Genomic DNA, 12,696 nt, shown 5'->3' with positions numbered 1-12,696 from the left:
ATATTTTATTTACACTTATTAAGAACTCCACAAGGTAATGTTGTAGTATTTGCTTTGAACAGTTACATGCAGTATCAAAGAATTAAAGGCAATAAAGCAAAAGACATCTTTTGTATTTAGCCAGATATTTACCACTTCTTCTGCTCTTTATTCACTTCTAAGGATCCACATTTTCATCTCATATCAACTCCTTTCCTTCTGAAAGAAATTCTTTTAGCATTTCATGTTGTGAGAGTTTACCGGTGACAAATTGTTTTCTTTGACATGAAAACGTCTTCCTTCCTTCCTTCCTTCCTTTCCAGAAGGAAAACACGGCAAACTCACTGCCAGTTCAGTGACTGATTGACTGATTGATTTTTGACACAAAGTCTTACTCTGTTGCCTAGGCTGGAGTGCAGTGGCGTGATCTCGGCTGACTGCAACCTCCACTTCCTGGGTTCAAGCAATTCTTCTGCCTCAGCCTCCTGAGTAGCTGGGATTACAGGGACCCACCACCACACCCAGCTAATTTTTGTATTTTTAGTAGAGACGGGGTTTGACCATGTTGGCCAGGCTGGTCTCCAACCCCTGACCTCAAGTGATCCAGCCACTTCGGCCTCCCAGAGTGCTGGGATTACAGGCATGAGGCACTGTGCCCGGCCTGCTATTCGTCTCCTGAATTACAATTTCAAAGCTGTTTTATATTTTTAGATCCTGTCAAGGGTGGTGTGTTCTCGCTCTCTCTCCTCATTTTCTAGGCAGACGCACTGCCGGTTACAGGTGAGCTGTCGTGCCTTCAAGATTCATCCTTCTGTTTATGCTGCCACTTGGCTAAAAATCTATTTTAATTCTTTTCATTTGATTTCATTTTCATTTTATGGAGAAAATTGTAGCCGCCGTAAATAATGACTGAATCTTCTGTTTTCATTTCCCTTCCTGTTGGAATATCCCATCTTTTGCTGTTTACTCTTCACTGGAAGCCCCCTCCCCCCGACCGGCCCCCTAAGCCTCCCCAGACCACGCCATGGCCGCCTGAAGATGGATGCGTGGCTTGGTGGGGGGTGTTTAGCACACAGTAGGGTCATCTTATTTATTTCTTCTCCAATTTGACCAGTTTGGTTAAAATGGCCAAGAAGAGCACACCCTAACAAGAAAACTTTGGAAGAGGTTTTTAGGTAAAAGCAGTAAGAAAGGCTTTGCCTGAGACTCTTGCTGAAAATAGATGAGGTAGAACTAATTCTAGTGCTAGATTTTTGGTTGTGGTAAGAACAAAGTTGAACAGAGTTTTATTTTAAAATTATTCAGTGAAAGTACAATGAAAATAATCTAAGTTTTCTTGGCTGAAAAGGCAACCTAAGGAATTAAGGTAATTACATGGATAATTCAAATCAAAATTTACACTTGGAACATCTGGATAATTAAGTACAAAATGAAGGTTTTCTTTTCTTGAATTACCTGCAAAATTGTTTAATCTTCCATTTCACCTTTATGTATGTAACAGTGGTCTAGGCAATAATATTTTTTAAAAGAAACCAGTAGAGAAATAAAAAAGTATCTGAAGAGGTAATTCACAGAAGAAATTCAAATAACCAGTATACATATGGAAATAAGCTATACCTCAATATTAGGCTGGGAAATCAAAGTGAAAGAAATGATTAATATGATTTTTTAAACCTATCAGATTAGCAAACATTTAAAAAATTAATATCCAATGTTGATAAGCCTGTGGTGAAGTAAATGTTCTTATCTCCCATTGGAGGGACTGTACATTAATTCACATGATTTGGAGTGTGGGGTAGATGGCAACATGGCCTCCGTCAACACCCTCCACCTGGAAGTCTGCAGCAGTCTCTCCTGAGACTGTGGTTCACGTCTGCATACAATAGGATATTATTTAGACTTAAAAAGAACTTATTTTGCAAGAAAATATTGAGGTAAGAATTCTGTAGGTACTCTTTAAATAATAGTACATGAGTTCAATAGTTAGATTTTTTTTGACCCAGTTAATGATTTCTTTTCCTATTTGTATTAAAGTGTGTGGGATGTATGGATGAGTTGAAATGTGTTTCTAATATTAATATATAGGTAGGTTTAATGTTATATAGTTGTGATTAATGGGTCATTGAAATATGAGTCTTTGTTAATTGTTTGGATTTTCTCACGGGCCTTTGTGGCAGGTCTTGGGTGTCCTCATTATGTATGTATTCTGCCTTTTATTCTTATGGTAATGCTATGTTTCTGTGTAAAAGACTTTCTTTCAGCTGGGTGCGGTGGCTCACACCTGTAATCCCTGCTACTCGGGAAGCTGAGGCAGGAGGATCACTTGAGCCCAGGAGGTCAGGGTTGCACCGAGCTGTGATCAGCACCACTGCACTCCAGCCTGGGCAGCAGAGTGAGACCCTGTCTCAAAAAAAAGTCAATTTTATTCTCTTTGCTAATAGGGAATCAGAGTCAATTTATGTCTGTAAAATTTATCATATAGTCTCATATGGATTATTTTTTCCATCTGTCACCCTTTTATCATTATTTCTGGCTGTTTTCACAGTTCACTTTGAATTAAGGAGGGAGACCTGTGAGGGCACAGCAAGTCGTGTTTGAGCTGAGGGAGAAAGAATTCAGTCTCAGCATCAAGTATGGTGACAGCTGTGGGTTTTGCCTTAAAGCAGGCTGGGAAAAGAAGGAAGGAAATTCGAATGCAGGCTACAACACGGATGAACCTTGAGGATGTCATGCTGAGATGTGAATTAAGCCAGACACAGAAGGACAAAGGGGCAAGCACTACATGATTCCACTCACAGGAGGTCCCTGGAGTTGCGTGAGATGCACAGAGAAAGTGGAAGGGTGGGTGCCCGGGGCTGGGGGAGGTGGGCAGGGAGCTGGTGTTTAATGGGACAGAGCTTCTGTTTGGGGAGACAGGGCCCTGGGGATGATGGTGGTGATGGTCGCACAGCAGTGCGCGTGTGCTTGGTGCACTGAACTGTTCACTTAAAAGTGGTTAATTTTATGTTATATGTGTTTTGTTTTTTGTTTTTGAGACGGAGTCTCACTCTGTCGCCAGGCTGGCGTGCAGTGGTGCAATCTCGGCTCACTGCAACCTCTGCCTCCCGGGTTCAAGTGATTCTCCTGCCTCAGCCTCCTGAGTAGCTGGGACTACAGGCGCCTGCCACCATGCCTGGCTATTTTTTTTTTTTTTTTTTTTTTTTGAGACAGAGTGTCACTCTGTCACTCAGGCTGGAGTGCAGTGGCGCAATCTCAACTTAGTGCAACCTCCACCTCCCAGGTTCAAGTGATTCTCCTGCCTCAGCCTCCCGAGTAGCTCAGGTTACAGGCATGCATCAGCACGCCCAGTTAATTTTTGTATTTTTAGTAGAGATGGGGTTTCACCATGTTGGCCAGGCTGGTCTCGAACTCCTGACCTCAGGTGATCTGCCCTCCTTGGCCTCTCAAAGTGCTGGGATTACAGTCATGAGCCACCACGCCTGGCCTGTTATGTGTATTTTATCACAATAAAAATAACAACTAATGGAAATAAGAGTAATAAATCCTCAGCATAAAATAAATTAAAAAAATATAAAAAGTGTAAAGTGACAAGTGAGGTGCTCCAGTTCTCCCGTCCTTCCACCATATGACACTGACATGTGCGATCAGTTAGAAGTTAACCCCTTTAGACTTCTCCTGTGTGCTCATGTGCACATGCACACACAACACACACAGACACATACATGCACAGACACACACACACAGACATAGACACATACGTGCATAGACAGACACATACATGCATGGACACACAGACACGCACACAGACACATACATACATGCACAGACACAAACACACACAGACACATGCACAGACACACACATGAACACAGACACATACATGCACAGACACACAGACATGCACATGTACAAACACACTCAGACATACATGCACATGCACACACAAACACAGAGAGACACATACATGCATGCACAGACACACGTGCACACATGCACACACGTACAAACAAACATGCATGCACAGACACACAAACACACATATGCAAACACATACATACATGCACACACACACACTGTTTTTTGTTTAAAAATGAGGTTATATATTATTCTGCCACTTTGTTTCTTTACTTCATAACACACCACAGATGTTTCTTCCTGTCTCAGGCTAGGTATCTTTTACAATTATTTCCTGAGCAAGACACTTGTGGGACCTCAGTCTCAGAACACCACCTCCTCATGTCCACCTTTTGAGACCTTAGAATTGTGCCCAGCAGACAACAGACGCATGAGGGATGCTGGATACATGGACACAACCCCGAGGATCACATGTGCCTCAAAGGACCCAATGACGAGTTGTGGTTTATGGATCAGGTGACCCAGGCTGTAATGCAATGCATCCTTAGTGGCAAAATTAAAACCCAGATGTATTACAGGTGCTTTTAGTTGAAAGTTTATTTAATTGAAAGTTATTCCCTTAAGACACACAGTTTACACACATCATGCTTAGAGTCTGGAAGTAAAATTCAGATCCTATTTTGGATGGATTCATTAGGCTTTCCCTCACACACCCAATAGTTTCCTTCTGTTGATCTTTGGATGTTCAAGAGAAAGTGGCTTAGTGATGCTAGATCTGGAGCCTCACTCTATCTGGGTCTGGGAGCCTCACTCTGTCTCGGGTCTGGGAGCCTCACTCTATCTGGGTCTGGGAGCCTCACTCTATCTGGGTCTGGGAGCCTCACTCTGTCTCGGGTCTGGAGCCTCCCTCTGTCCCGGGTCTGGAGCCTCCCTCTGTCCCAGGTCTGGAGCCTCCCTCTGTCCCGGATCTGGAGCCTCACTCTGTCCCGGTTCTGGAGCCTCCCTCTATCTGGGTCTAGGAGCCTCCCTCTGTCCCGGGTCTGGGTACCGGTATCCTGGGTCTGGGTGCTGGTTTTCAACTTCAACTTCAGGGAAATTGCTGTGCTTCCATTTTTCTCCTTTTCCTCTTTTTTTTTTTTTTTTAAACTTTGTTTTGTTTTAGGTTCAAGGGATACACGTGCATGTTTGTCCCATGAGAATATTGTGCACTGAGGGGATTGGGCTTCTAGAGTACCCATTACCAAAACAGTGAACATCGCACCTGACAGGTAGTTTTTCATCCCTCTCCCCCATTCCTCCTTCCCCACTTTTTGGGTCCCCAGTGTCTGTTGTTTCCATCTTTATGTCCGTGTGTACCCATCATTTAGCTCCCACTCATAAGTGAGAACATGCAGTATTTGCTTTTCTGTTTCTGAGTTAGTTCATTTAAGATAATGGTCTCCAGCTCCAACCATGTTGCTGCAAAGGACATGGTTTCATTCTTCTGTATGGCTGCATAATATTCCATAGTTTGGATATGCCACATTTTCTGTATCCAGTCAACCATTAATGGACACTTGGGTTGGTTCCATGACTTTGCTACTGTGAGTAGTGCTTTGATAAACATACAAGTATGGGTGTCTTTTTTGTATAATGATTTCTTTTCCTTTGGGTAGATGCCCAGAAGTGGGATTGCTGGGTAGGATGGTAGCTCTATTTTTAGGTCTTGGAGAAATCTCCATACTGTTTTCCATAGAGATTGAACTAATTTACATTCCCACCAAGAGGGCATAAGCATTCTCTTTTCTCCACATCCATGCCAACATCTGGTGTTTCTTGACATTTTAATAGCCATTCTGACTGGTGCGAGATGATATCTTGATGTGGTTTTAATTTGCATTTTTCTGATGATTTGTGATATTGAGCGTTTTTTCATGTGTTTGTTGGCCGTGTATATTCATTCTTTTGAGAAATGTCTGTTCATGCCCTTTGCCCCATTTGTAATGGGGTTTGTTTTTTCTTGTTGTTGTTTGAGTTCCTTGTCATTTCTGATATTAGTCCTTTGTTGGAGGCATAATTTGTAAATATTTTCTACCATTCTATTTCTTGTCTGTTCACTTGGCTGATGATTTCTTTTCCTGCAAATTTAAGTCTTTCATCCATCTTGAGATAATTTTTGTATATGATGAGAGATAGGAGTCCAGTTTTATTCTTCTGGATATTTACAGCCAATTTTCCCAGCACCATTTATTGAATAGGATGTCCTTTTCTCATTGTTTATTTTTGTCAGCTTTGTTGAAGATCAGTTGTAGGTATGTGGCTTTATTCTGGGCTCTCTATTCTATTCCATTGATCTATGTGTCTGTTTTTGTACCAGTACCATGCTGTTGTTACTATAGACTTGTAGTATAATTTAAAGTCAGGCAATATGATGCATCTGGATTGGTTCTTTTTGCTCAGGAGGAATGCTTTGGCTATTCAGGCTCTTTTTTGGTTCCATATGAACTTTAGGATTGTTTTTTCTAATTCTGTGAGAAATGACATTGGTACTTTGATAGGGATTGCATTGAATCTGTAGATTGCTCCAGGCAGTATGGTCATTTCAATGATATTTATTCTTCCAATTCATGAGCATGGGATGCTTTTCCATGTTTTTTTGTGTCATCTACAATTTCTTTCATCGTGTTTTGTAGCTCTTCTTGTAGAGATCTTTCATCTCTTTGATTAAACATATTCCTAGGTACTATATTGTTTTTGTGGCTATTATAGATGGAATTGAGTTCTTACACTCCTCCCTGTCCCACCTCACTGCACACTCAGAAACACATGTACACACACACTTACACTCACACTGAACTCACACACTTAGACATGAGTGTATGACATGACTTCTTTCACACACACTCACACCCACACACTCTCACAAACACACATGTACACACACAAACACAAAACATGCACACTCACATTCAAACACTCACACGTTCGCACACACTCACCCTCAGACATACAGTACCTTTGGGATATAAAAACAACTCCCAGTCTCCCTCCTCATGGAAGAAAAACTGGTCTCAGGTGGGATTGGGAGAGAATTCAGCCGCAGGACATCAGAGCAAACCAAGCTGCCGACTGCCCACGAGCACAAGCACGAGGGAGGAAGAGGGAGGGAGTGGGGAGGGAGAGAAAGAGAAGGAAGAACGAAGGAAGAAAGGAGGGAGAGAGGAAGGGAGGAAAGATGACAGGTGGGAAGGAGGGAGAAAGGAAGGAAGGAGGGAGGGAAAAGAACTGGGTTAGCAAAATGTGAAGAACCCAGTCTAGAAGAAACATCGCAAAAGGAACAGAAGTAAATTCCCTTTGGGGCTTCCCACTTGCTGTGGAAAATATGATTATATGAATGAAATAAAACAGCAGTTCAAAGACGAGATGGCAAAACAACAGGAAGCAGTGGAGAGCTAAGGAAACAATAGCATCAACAAAACAAAACCTTCCCAGTTAATTTAATGTAATTACAGACAAGGGAAGAATAAACATGACTGGAAAGTCAAGTTAAAAGGGAACTTGAGATGATGAAAGAGACAGCGGGAAACGCCTAGGAGCCGAGAGTGGTGGCTCAAAGGTGGAGAAGGAGAAGGCATGTGAGACCCACGCGAGGACAATGCGCCCTGGATAGCGACTTCAGAGAAGGAGCAGAACACGTATTCAGAGATAGCAGAGAGGAGATTTTCCTTTCTAGAGACATCTTGAATAACATTCACCAAATGTTGACAGTGTGTATTTCTGATCAGTGGAATTTGGGATGACATTGTTTTTTTTAAAAACGAGACTTTCTGGTATTGGTGCAAGTTCTAAATGTACATATATCATTATTTAACAAATTCATTACCTAAAATGTGTGTGCCAATGGAGATAAACAGCTGACTTCAGACAATGAGGGAAGCTTTTTGCTTTTCATTTATCCTAAAAATTTGAGCAGACCACATTTTGAAATGTTCATCTCCATCAAATAAATAAATCCTTCATAGTATTTATTTCCAATTTCTATATTTTTCAATGTTTTCCTTTCAACTTTTAGGTCTGGGTGTACGCGTGCATGTTTGTTGCTGTAGGTAAATTGCATGTTGCTGGGGTGTGGGTTACGAATGACCCTGTCGCCCAGGCACTGTGCACAGTACCCGAGAGTGAGCTTTCAGCCCTCACCCTCCTCCCTATCCCCCTGGTGTCTCCAGTGTCTGTGGTTCTCATCTTCGTGTCCACGTGTGCTCAGTGGTTACTCCCACATGAACATGAGAATGTGCGGTATTTGCTTTTCTGTTCCTGTGCTCGTTTGCTAAGGATAATAACCTGCAGCTCCATCCATGTTCCTATAAAAGACATGATCTTGTTCTTTTCGTGGCTGCATAGTATTCCGCGGTGTGTATGGACCCCATTTTCTGTATGCTGCCCACCACCGATGGGTATCTAGGTTGAGTCCATGTCTTCACTAACATGTGAGTGCAGGTGTCTTTTTGGTAGAAATATTTGTTTTCTTTTGGATATATACCGGTAATGGGACTCCTGGTTGGAATGGCAGCTCTGTTGTAAGTTCTTTGAGAAATCTCCAAGCTGCTTCCCACAGTGGCTGAATTAACTTACATTCCCACCAACAGTGTATATATAAGTGTTCCCTTCTCTCTGCAACCTCACCAACATCTGTTATTTTTTCTTTTTCTTCCCCTCCTTTCATTTCCTTTTCTTTTTTTTTCTTTTCTTTTCTTTTCTTTTTTTTTTTTAAGATAAGGTCTCACTCTGTTGCCCAAGCTGAAGTGCAGTGGCACAATCTCAGCTCACTGCAACCTCAAACTCCTGGGCTCAAGTGATCCTCCTGTCTCAGCCCTCCAAGAATCTAAGACCACAGGCACGTGCTACCACGCCAAGCTAATCTATATTTTTTGTAGAAATGGAGTCTCACCATGTTGCCCAGGCTGGTCTCAAACTCCTGGCCTTGAGCTGTCTTCCTGCCTCAGCCTTCCAGAGTGCTGGGATTATAGGCATGAGCCAGAAAAAAATGTGGTTAAAAGTTTATAGATAACCCTCACTTTAATAATGGGTAAAATAAGCTATACAAAGCCAGTTAGCACACAGGTCCCAGTTGGAGAAAGGCCTTTGAATATCTAGTTTCCCACAACGTTTGAGTAGGGGTCTATTGGCCTCTATTTAATTACATTGTACTCAGTTTGAGTAGGGGTCTACTGGCCTCTATTTAATACATTGTACTCAGTTTGAGTAGGAATCTGTTAGCCTCTATTTAATAACATTGTACTCAGTTTGTGTAAGGGTCTGTTAGCCTCTATTTAATTACATCGTACTCAGTTTGAGTAGGGGTCTATTAGGCTCTATTTAATTGCATTGTACTCAGTTTGAATAGGGATATGTTAGCCCCTATTTAATAACATTGTACTCAGTTTGTGTAAGGGTCTGTTAGCCTCTATTTAATTACATTGTACTCAGTTTGAGTAGGGATCTGTTAGCCTCTATTTAATTACATTGTACTCAGTTTGAGTAGGGGTCTATTGGCCTCTATTTAATACATTGTACTCAGTTTGAGTAGGGATCTGTTAGCCCCTATTTAATAACATTGTACTCAGTTTGTGTAAGGGTCTGTTAGCCTCTATTTAATTACATCGTACTCAGTTTGAGTAGGGGTCTATTAGGCTCTATTTAATTGCATTGTACTCAGTTTGAATAGGGATATGTTAGCCCCTATTTAATAACATTGTACTCAGTTTGTGTAAGGGTCTGTTAGCCTCTATTTAATTACATTGTACTCAGTTTGAGTAGGGATCTGTTAGCCTCTATTTAATTACATTGTACTCAGTTTGAGTAGGGGTCTATTAGGCTGTATTTAATTACATTGTATTCAATCTGTGCTTACACAAATGTCACAATTTTTTTATGGCTCCATGAAACAACAATGGCTTTTGGTAGATTTTTCTTGTTTCTTCTGTGACATGACCTTCATTTTTTTCTTTAATATCACCCTTATATCTCTCTGAGCTGGGAATAAGTTAATAAACCATCTTTATTCCACATTGATTCTCAGAAAAGGGCAGAGACAGGTCGAGGCCTAGATTTTCTGATTCCAACAAAGAAATAGGATTGCCTAAAAAACTCAATAAATCTCTCCACTTTTCCAATGGGAAGTTATTTGAAGAACAAGGCACAAAAATCTTTAAAAATTGTCTCTATTAAATCACATAACTGCTTCTTATCAAACTTGTAAGACATTTTACAAAGAGTAATTTTACTCTTAATGGCACATTAATGCAGGTATTTGCCAAATCTGGACCAAATGCATCTCTTGTTTGCTGCTATTGAATAAAAAAGAGGGAGGGGAAAAAAAACTGATAGTAAGGCCGCCACTCCTACTATTCTACTTACTAACAGAGAAAGAATAGGCCAGGCATGGTGACTCACGCCTGTAATCCCAGCACTTTGGGAGGCTGCGGCGGGCAGATCACGAGGTCAGGAGATTGAGAACATCCTGGCCAACATGGTGAAACCCCATCTCTTCTAAAAATACAAACATTAGCCGGGCGTGGTGGCGCACACCTGTAGTCCCAGCTACTCGGGAGGCTGAGGCAGGAGCATCGCTTGAACCCAGGAGGCTGAGCTTGCAGTGAGCAAAGATCGCACCACTGCATTCCAGCCTGGCAACAGAGCAAGACTCCGTCTCAAAATAAATAAATAAATAAATAAGAATATTTTACACAGGAGTTTTATTTGACTTCGGAAAAGGAGAACATGCAAACACAGCCTTGAGTGTCACTCAGCTGCCAGGTTTCTCAGGATCAAATACAGAAGGTCAGGCTGGGGGGGAGTGCCTGGTGTCAATGCTTGTGCAGTCGTGATGGACGGCAGAGGGGACTCCAGAAGATGCTGGCAAAGAGGGGAGAGGGCACGTCAGCAATGCAGCCACACCGCCGAGTCTAAGGAAAAGCTGTTGCTGAAGCCCAGGGCAGAGGGTCCCGTGAGGCATGTGTGCCCTCACTGATGCTGCAGCCCCGGAAGGCATGGTCACGTTGTCTCGTTCTGGCAGCCCCTCTGGCCTGCAGCAGTCCCCACAGTGTGATCTGCTAGGGGTCCACGATCGTCCTAGCTGTTAGCTTCAAACCCCAGACAAGTGGAAGCTCCTTGCTGAGGGGGCCTGGTTTCCACAGCCCGTGTGCGCTGTACAGCCCTCCCTCGGGTCGTCGGGCACACGGTGGCATCAGGAATGTTTCTGCTTGCCATCAGCTGGTGGGTATGCAAAGCAATCAGAAGTTCTCACTGGCTCCTCTTTCCCTAAGCAGGCTGAGATAATCTGTGAAAATGGGTCGCTATTCACTTGACCTGGAGAACCGCACGAAGTCATGCAAATCAAGACGTTCCAATCTTTGTGTTCACTTTAAGAACACTCATGAAACTGCTCAGGCCATCAAGGGTATGCATATACGAAAAGCCACGAAGTATCTTAAAGATGTCACTTTACAGAAACAGTGCGTACCATTCCGACGTTACAGAGGTGGAGTTGGGAGGTGTGCACAGGCCAAGCAGTGGGGCTGGACACAAGGTCGGTGGCCCAAAAAGAGTGCGGAATTTTTGCTGCATATGCTGAAAAACGCAGAGAGTAATGCTGAACTTAAGGGTTTAGATGTAGATTCTCTGGTCATTGAGCATATCCAAGTGAACAAAGCACCTAAGATGCGCTGCCGGACCTACAGAGCTCATGATCAGATTAACCCATACATGAGCTCTCCCTGCCACATTGAGATGATCCTTACTGAAAAGGAACAGATTGTTCCTAAACCAGAAGAGGAGGTTGCCCAGAAGAAAAAGATATCCCAGAAGAAACTGAAGAAACAAAAACTTATGGCACGGGAGTAAATTCAGCATTAAAATAAATGTAATTAAAAGGAAAAAAAATAAAAAAGAAGTTCTCACTGGCAGCCTCAGAGCTGGCTTAGGAGTGTCTGACTTGCTGATTTTTAGGGTTTTCCACAGAGACACAGGCACTGTAGGAGCTCTTCCCAGGATGGCCCGCAGAACCAGGTGCACAGCAGAGCAGCCAGATGACCGGCAGGTGTGCCCTGCAGCTGCGTGTGTCCTGGTCCTGCCACTCATGCTGCAGAAATCATAGCCTGAGACATGTTTTATGACAAATTCTAGAAAACTGCAGTGAAGCATTTTGTTCTAGTCAGGGCAGCATGTCACAACCCCTCTGTGTGCAGTGGAGAAGGCGTCTTCAGGAAGGGCACGGCAGCACAGGGAGTGTCGGGGAGGGTACGGTGGCATGGGGAGGGCCAGTGGGGAGCTGCTTTCCCAGGCCCAGTGGGTGACCCACATCGTGACACGCCCAGGCCACAGTAGCAAACGGGCCTTCTGGAGTCCAGGCCTGGTGGAAGAGCCGGGCTAGAATTCTGCAGGCTCATGGGCTCACCCGACAGCCAGACTAACTCCAGACACATGAACCAGGTCATGGGGACCAACCAGCCACACCTGTGCCCCAGAGGTCCGAAGGGCACAAGTGACCAGCAGAACTGCTCAGCAGCCTGGAGCAGCTCAAACGCCAACCACAGAACCATGGGCAAATGCGGTGGCTGTGTCGGCCGCTCAGTGATGGAGTTGTTTAGGGGTAGTTGCCATGCGTGGTGAATACAGATCCAGGCATCTTTCATTATTATTATTATTATTTATTTTCTTTTTTTTTTTTTCCAAGATGGAGTCTCACTCTGTTGCCCAGGCTGGAGTGCAGTGGCACAATCTCAACTCACTGCAACCTTCACCTCCCGGTTCAAGTGATTCTCCTGCCTCAGCCTCCAGAGTAGCTGGGATTACAGGCGCACATCACCACGTCCGGCTAGTTTT

General features: G+C 43.3%; 1 protein-coding gene across 1 annotated transcript; it reads left to right on the top strand.

Annotated features, from left to right (window-relative positions):
* The first annotated feature begins 11,156 nt into the window (after positions 1-11,156).
* LOC129006623 (large ribosomal subunit protein uL22-like) lies at positions 11,157-11,764 on the top strand. The gene has a single exon (XM_054436516.2). The coding sequence runs from the start codon at positions 11,161-11,163 to the stop codon at positions 11,713-11,715; it is 555 nt and encodes a 184-aa protein (XP_054292491.1). The 5' UTR covers positions 11,157-11,160; the 3' UTR covers positions 11,716-11,764.
* The last annotated feature ends 932 nt before the right edge of the window (positions 11,765-12,696 follow it).

Source organism: Pongo pygmaeus, chromosome 8, assembly GCF_028885625.2.
Source record: "Pongo pygmaeus isolate AG05252 chromosome 8, NHGRI_mPonPyg2-v2.0_pri, whole genome shotgun sequence".
Lineage (NCBI taxonomy): Eukaryota > Metazoa > Chordata > Mammalia > Primates > Hominidae > Pongo > Pongo pygmaeus.
This window is presented reverse-complemented; position numbering and strand designations above follow the sequence as displayed.

Coding starts and splice junctions, on each gene's coding strand:
- LOC129006623 (XM_054436516.2), top strand. CDS start 11,161: ATGGGTCGCTATTCACTTGACCTGGAGAACCGCACGAAGTCATGCAAA.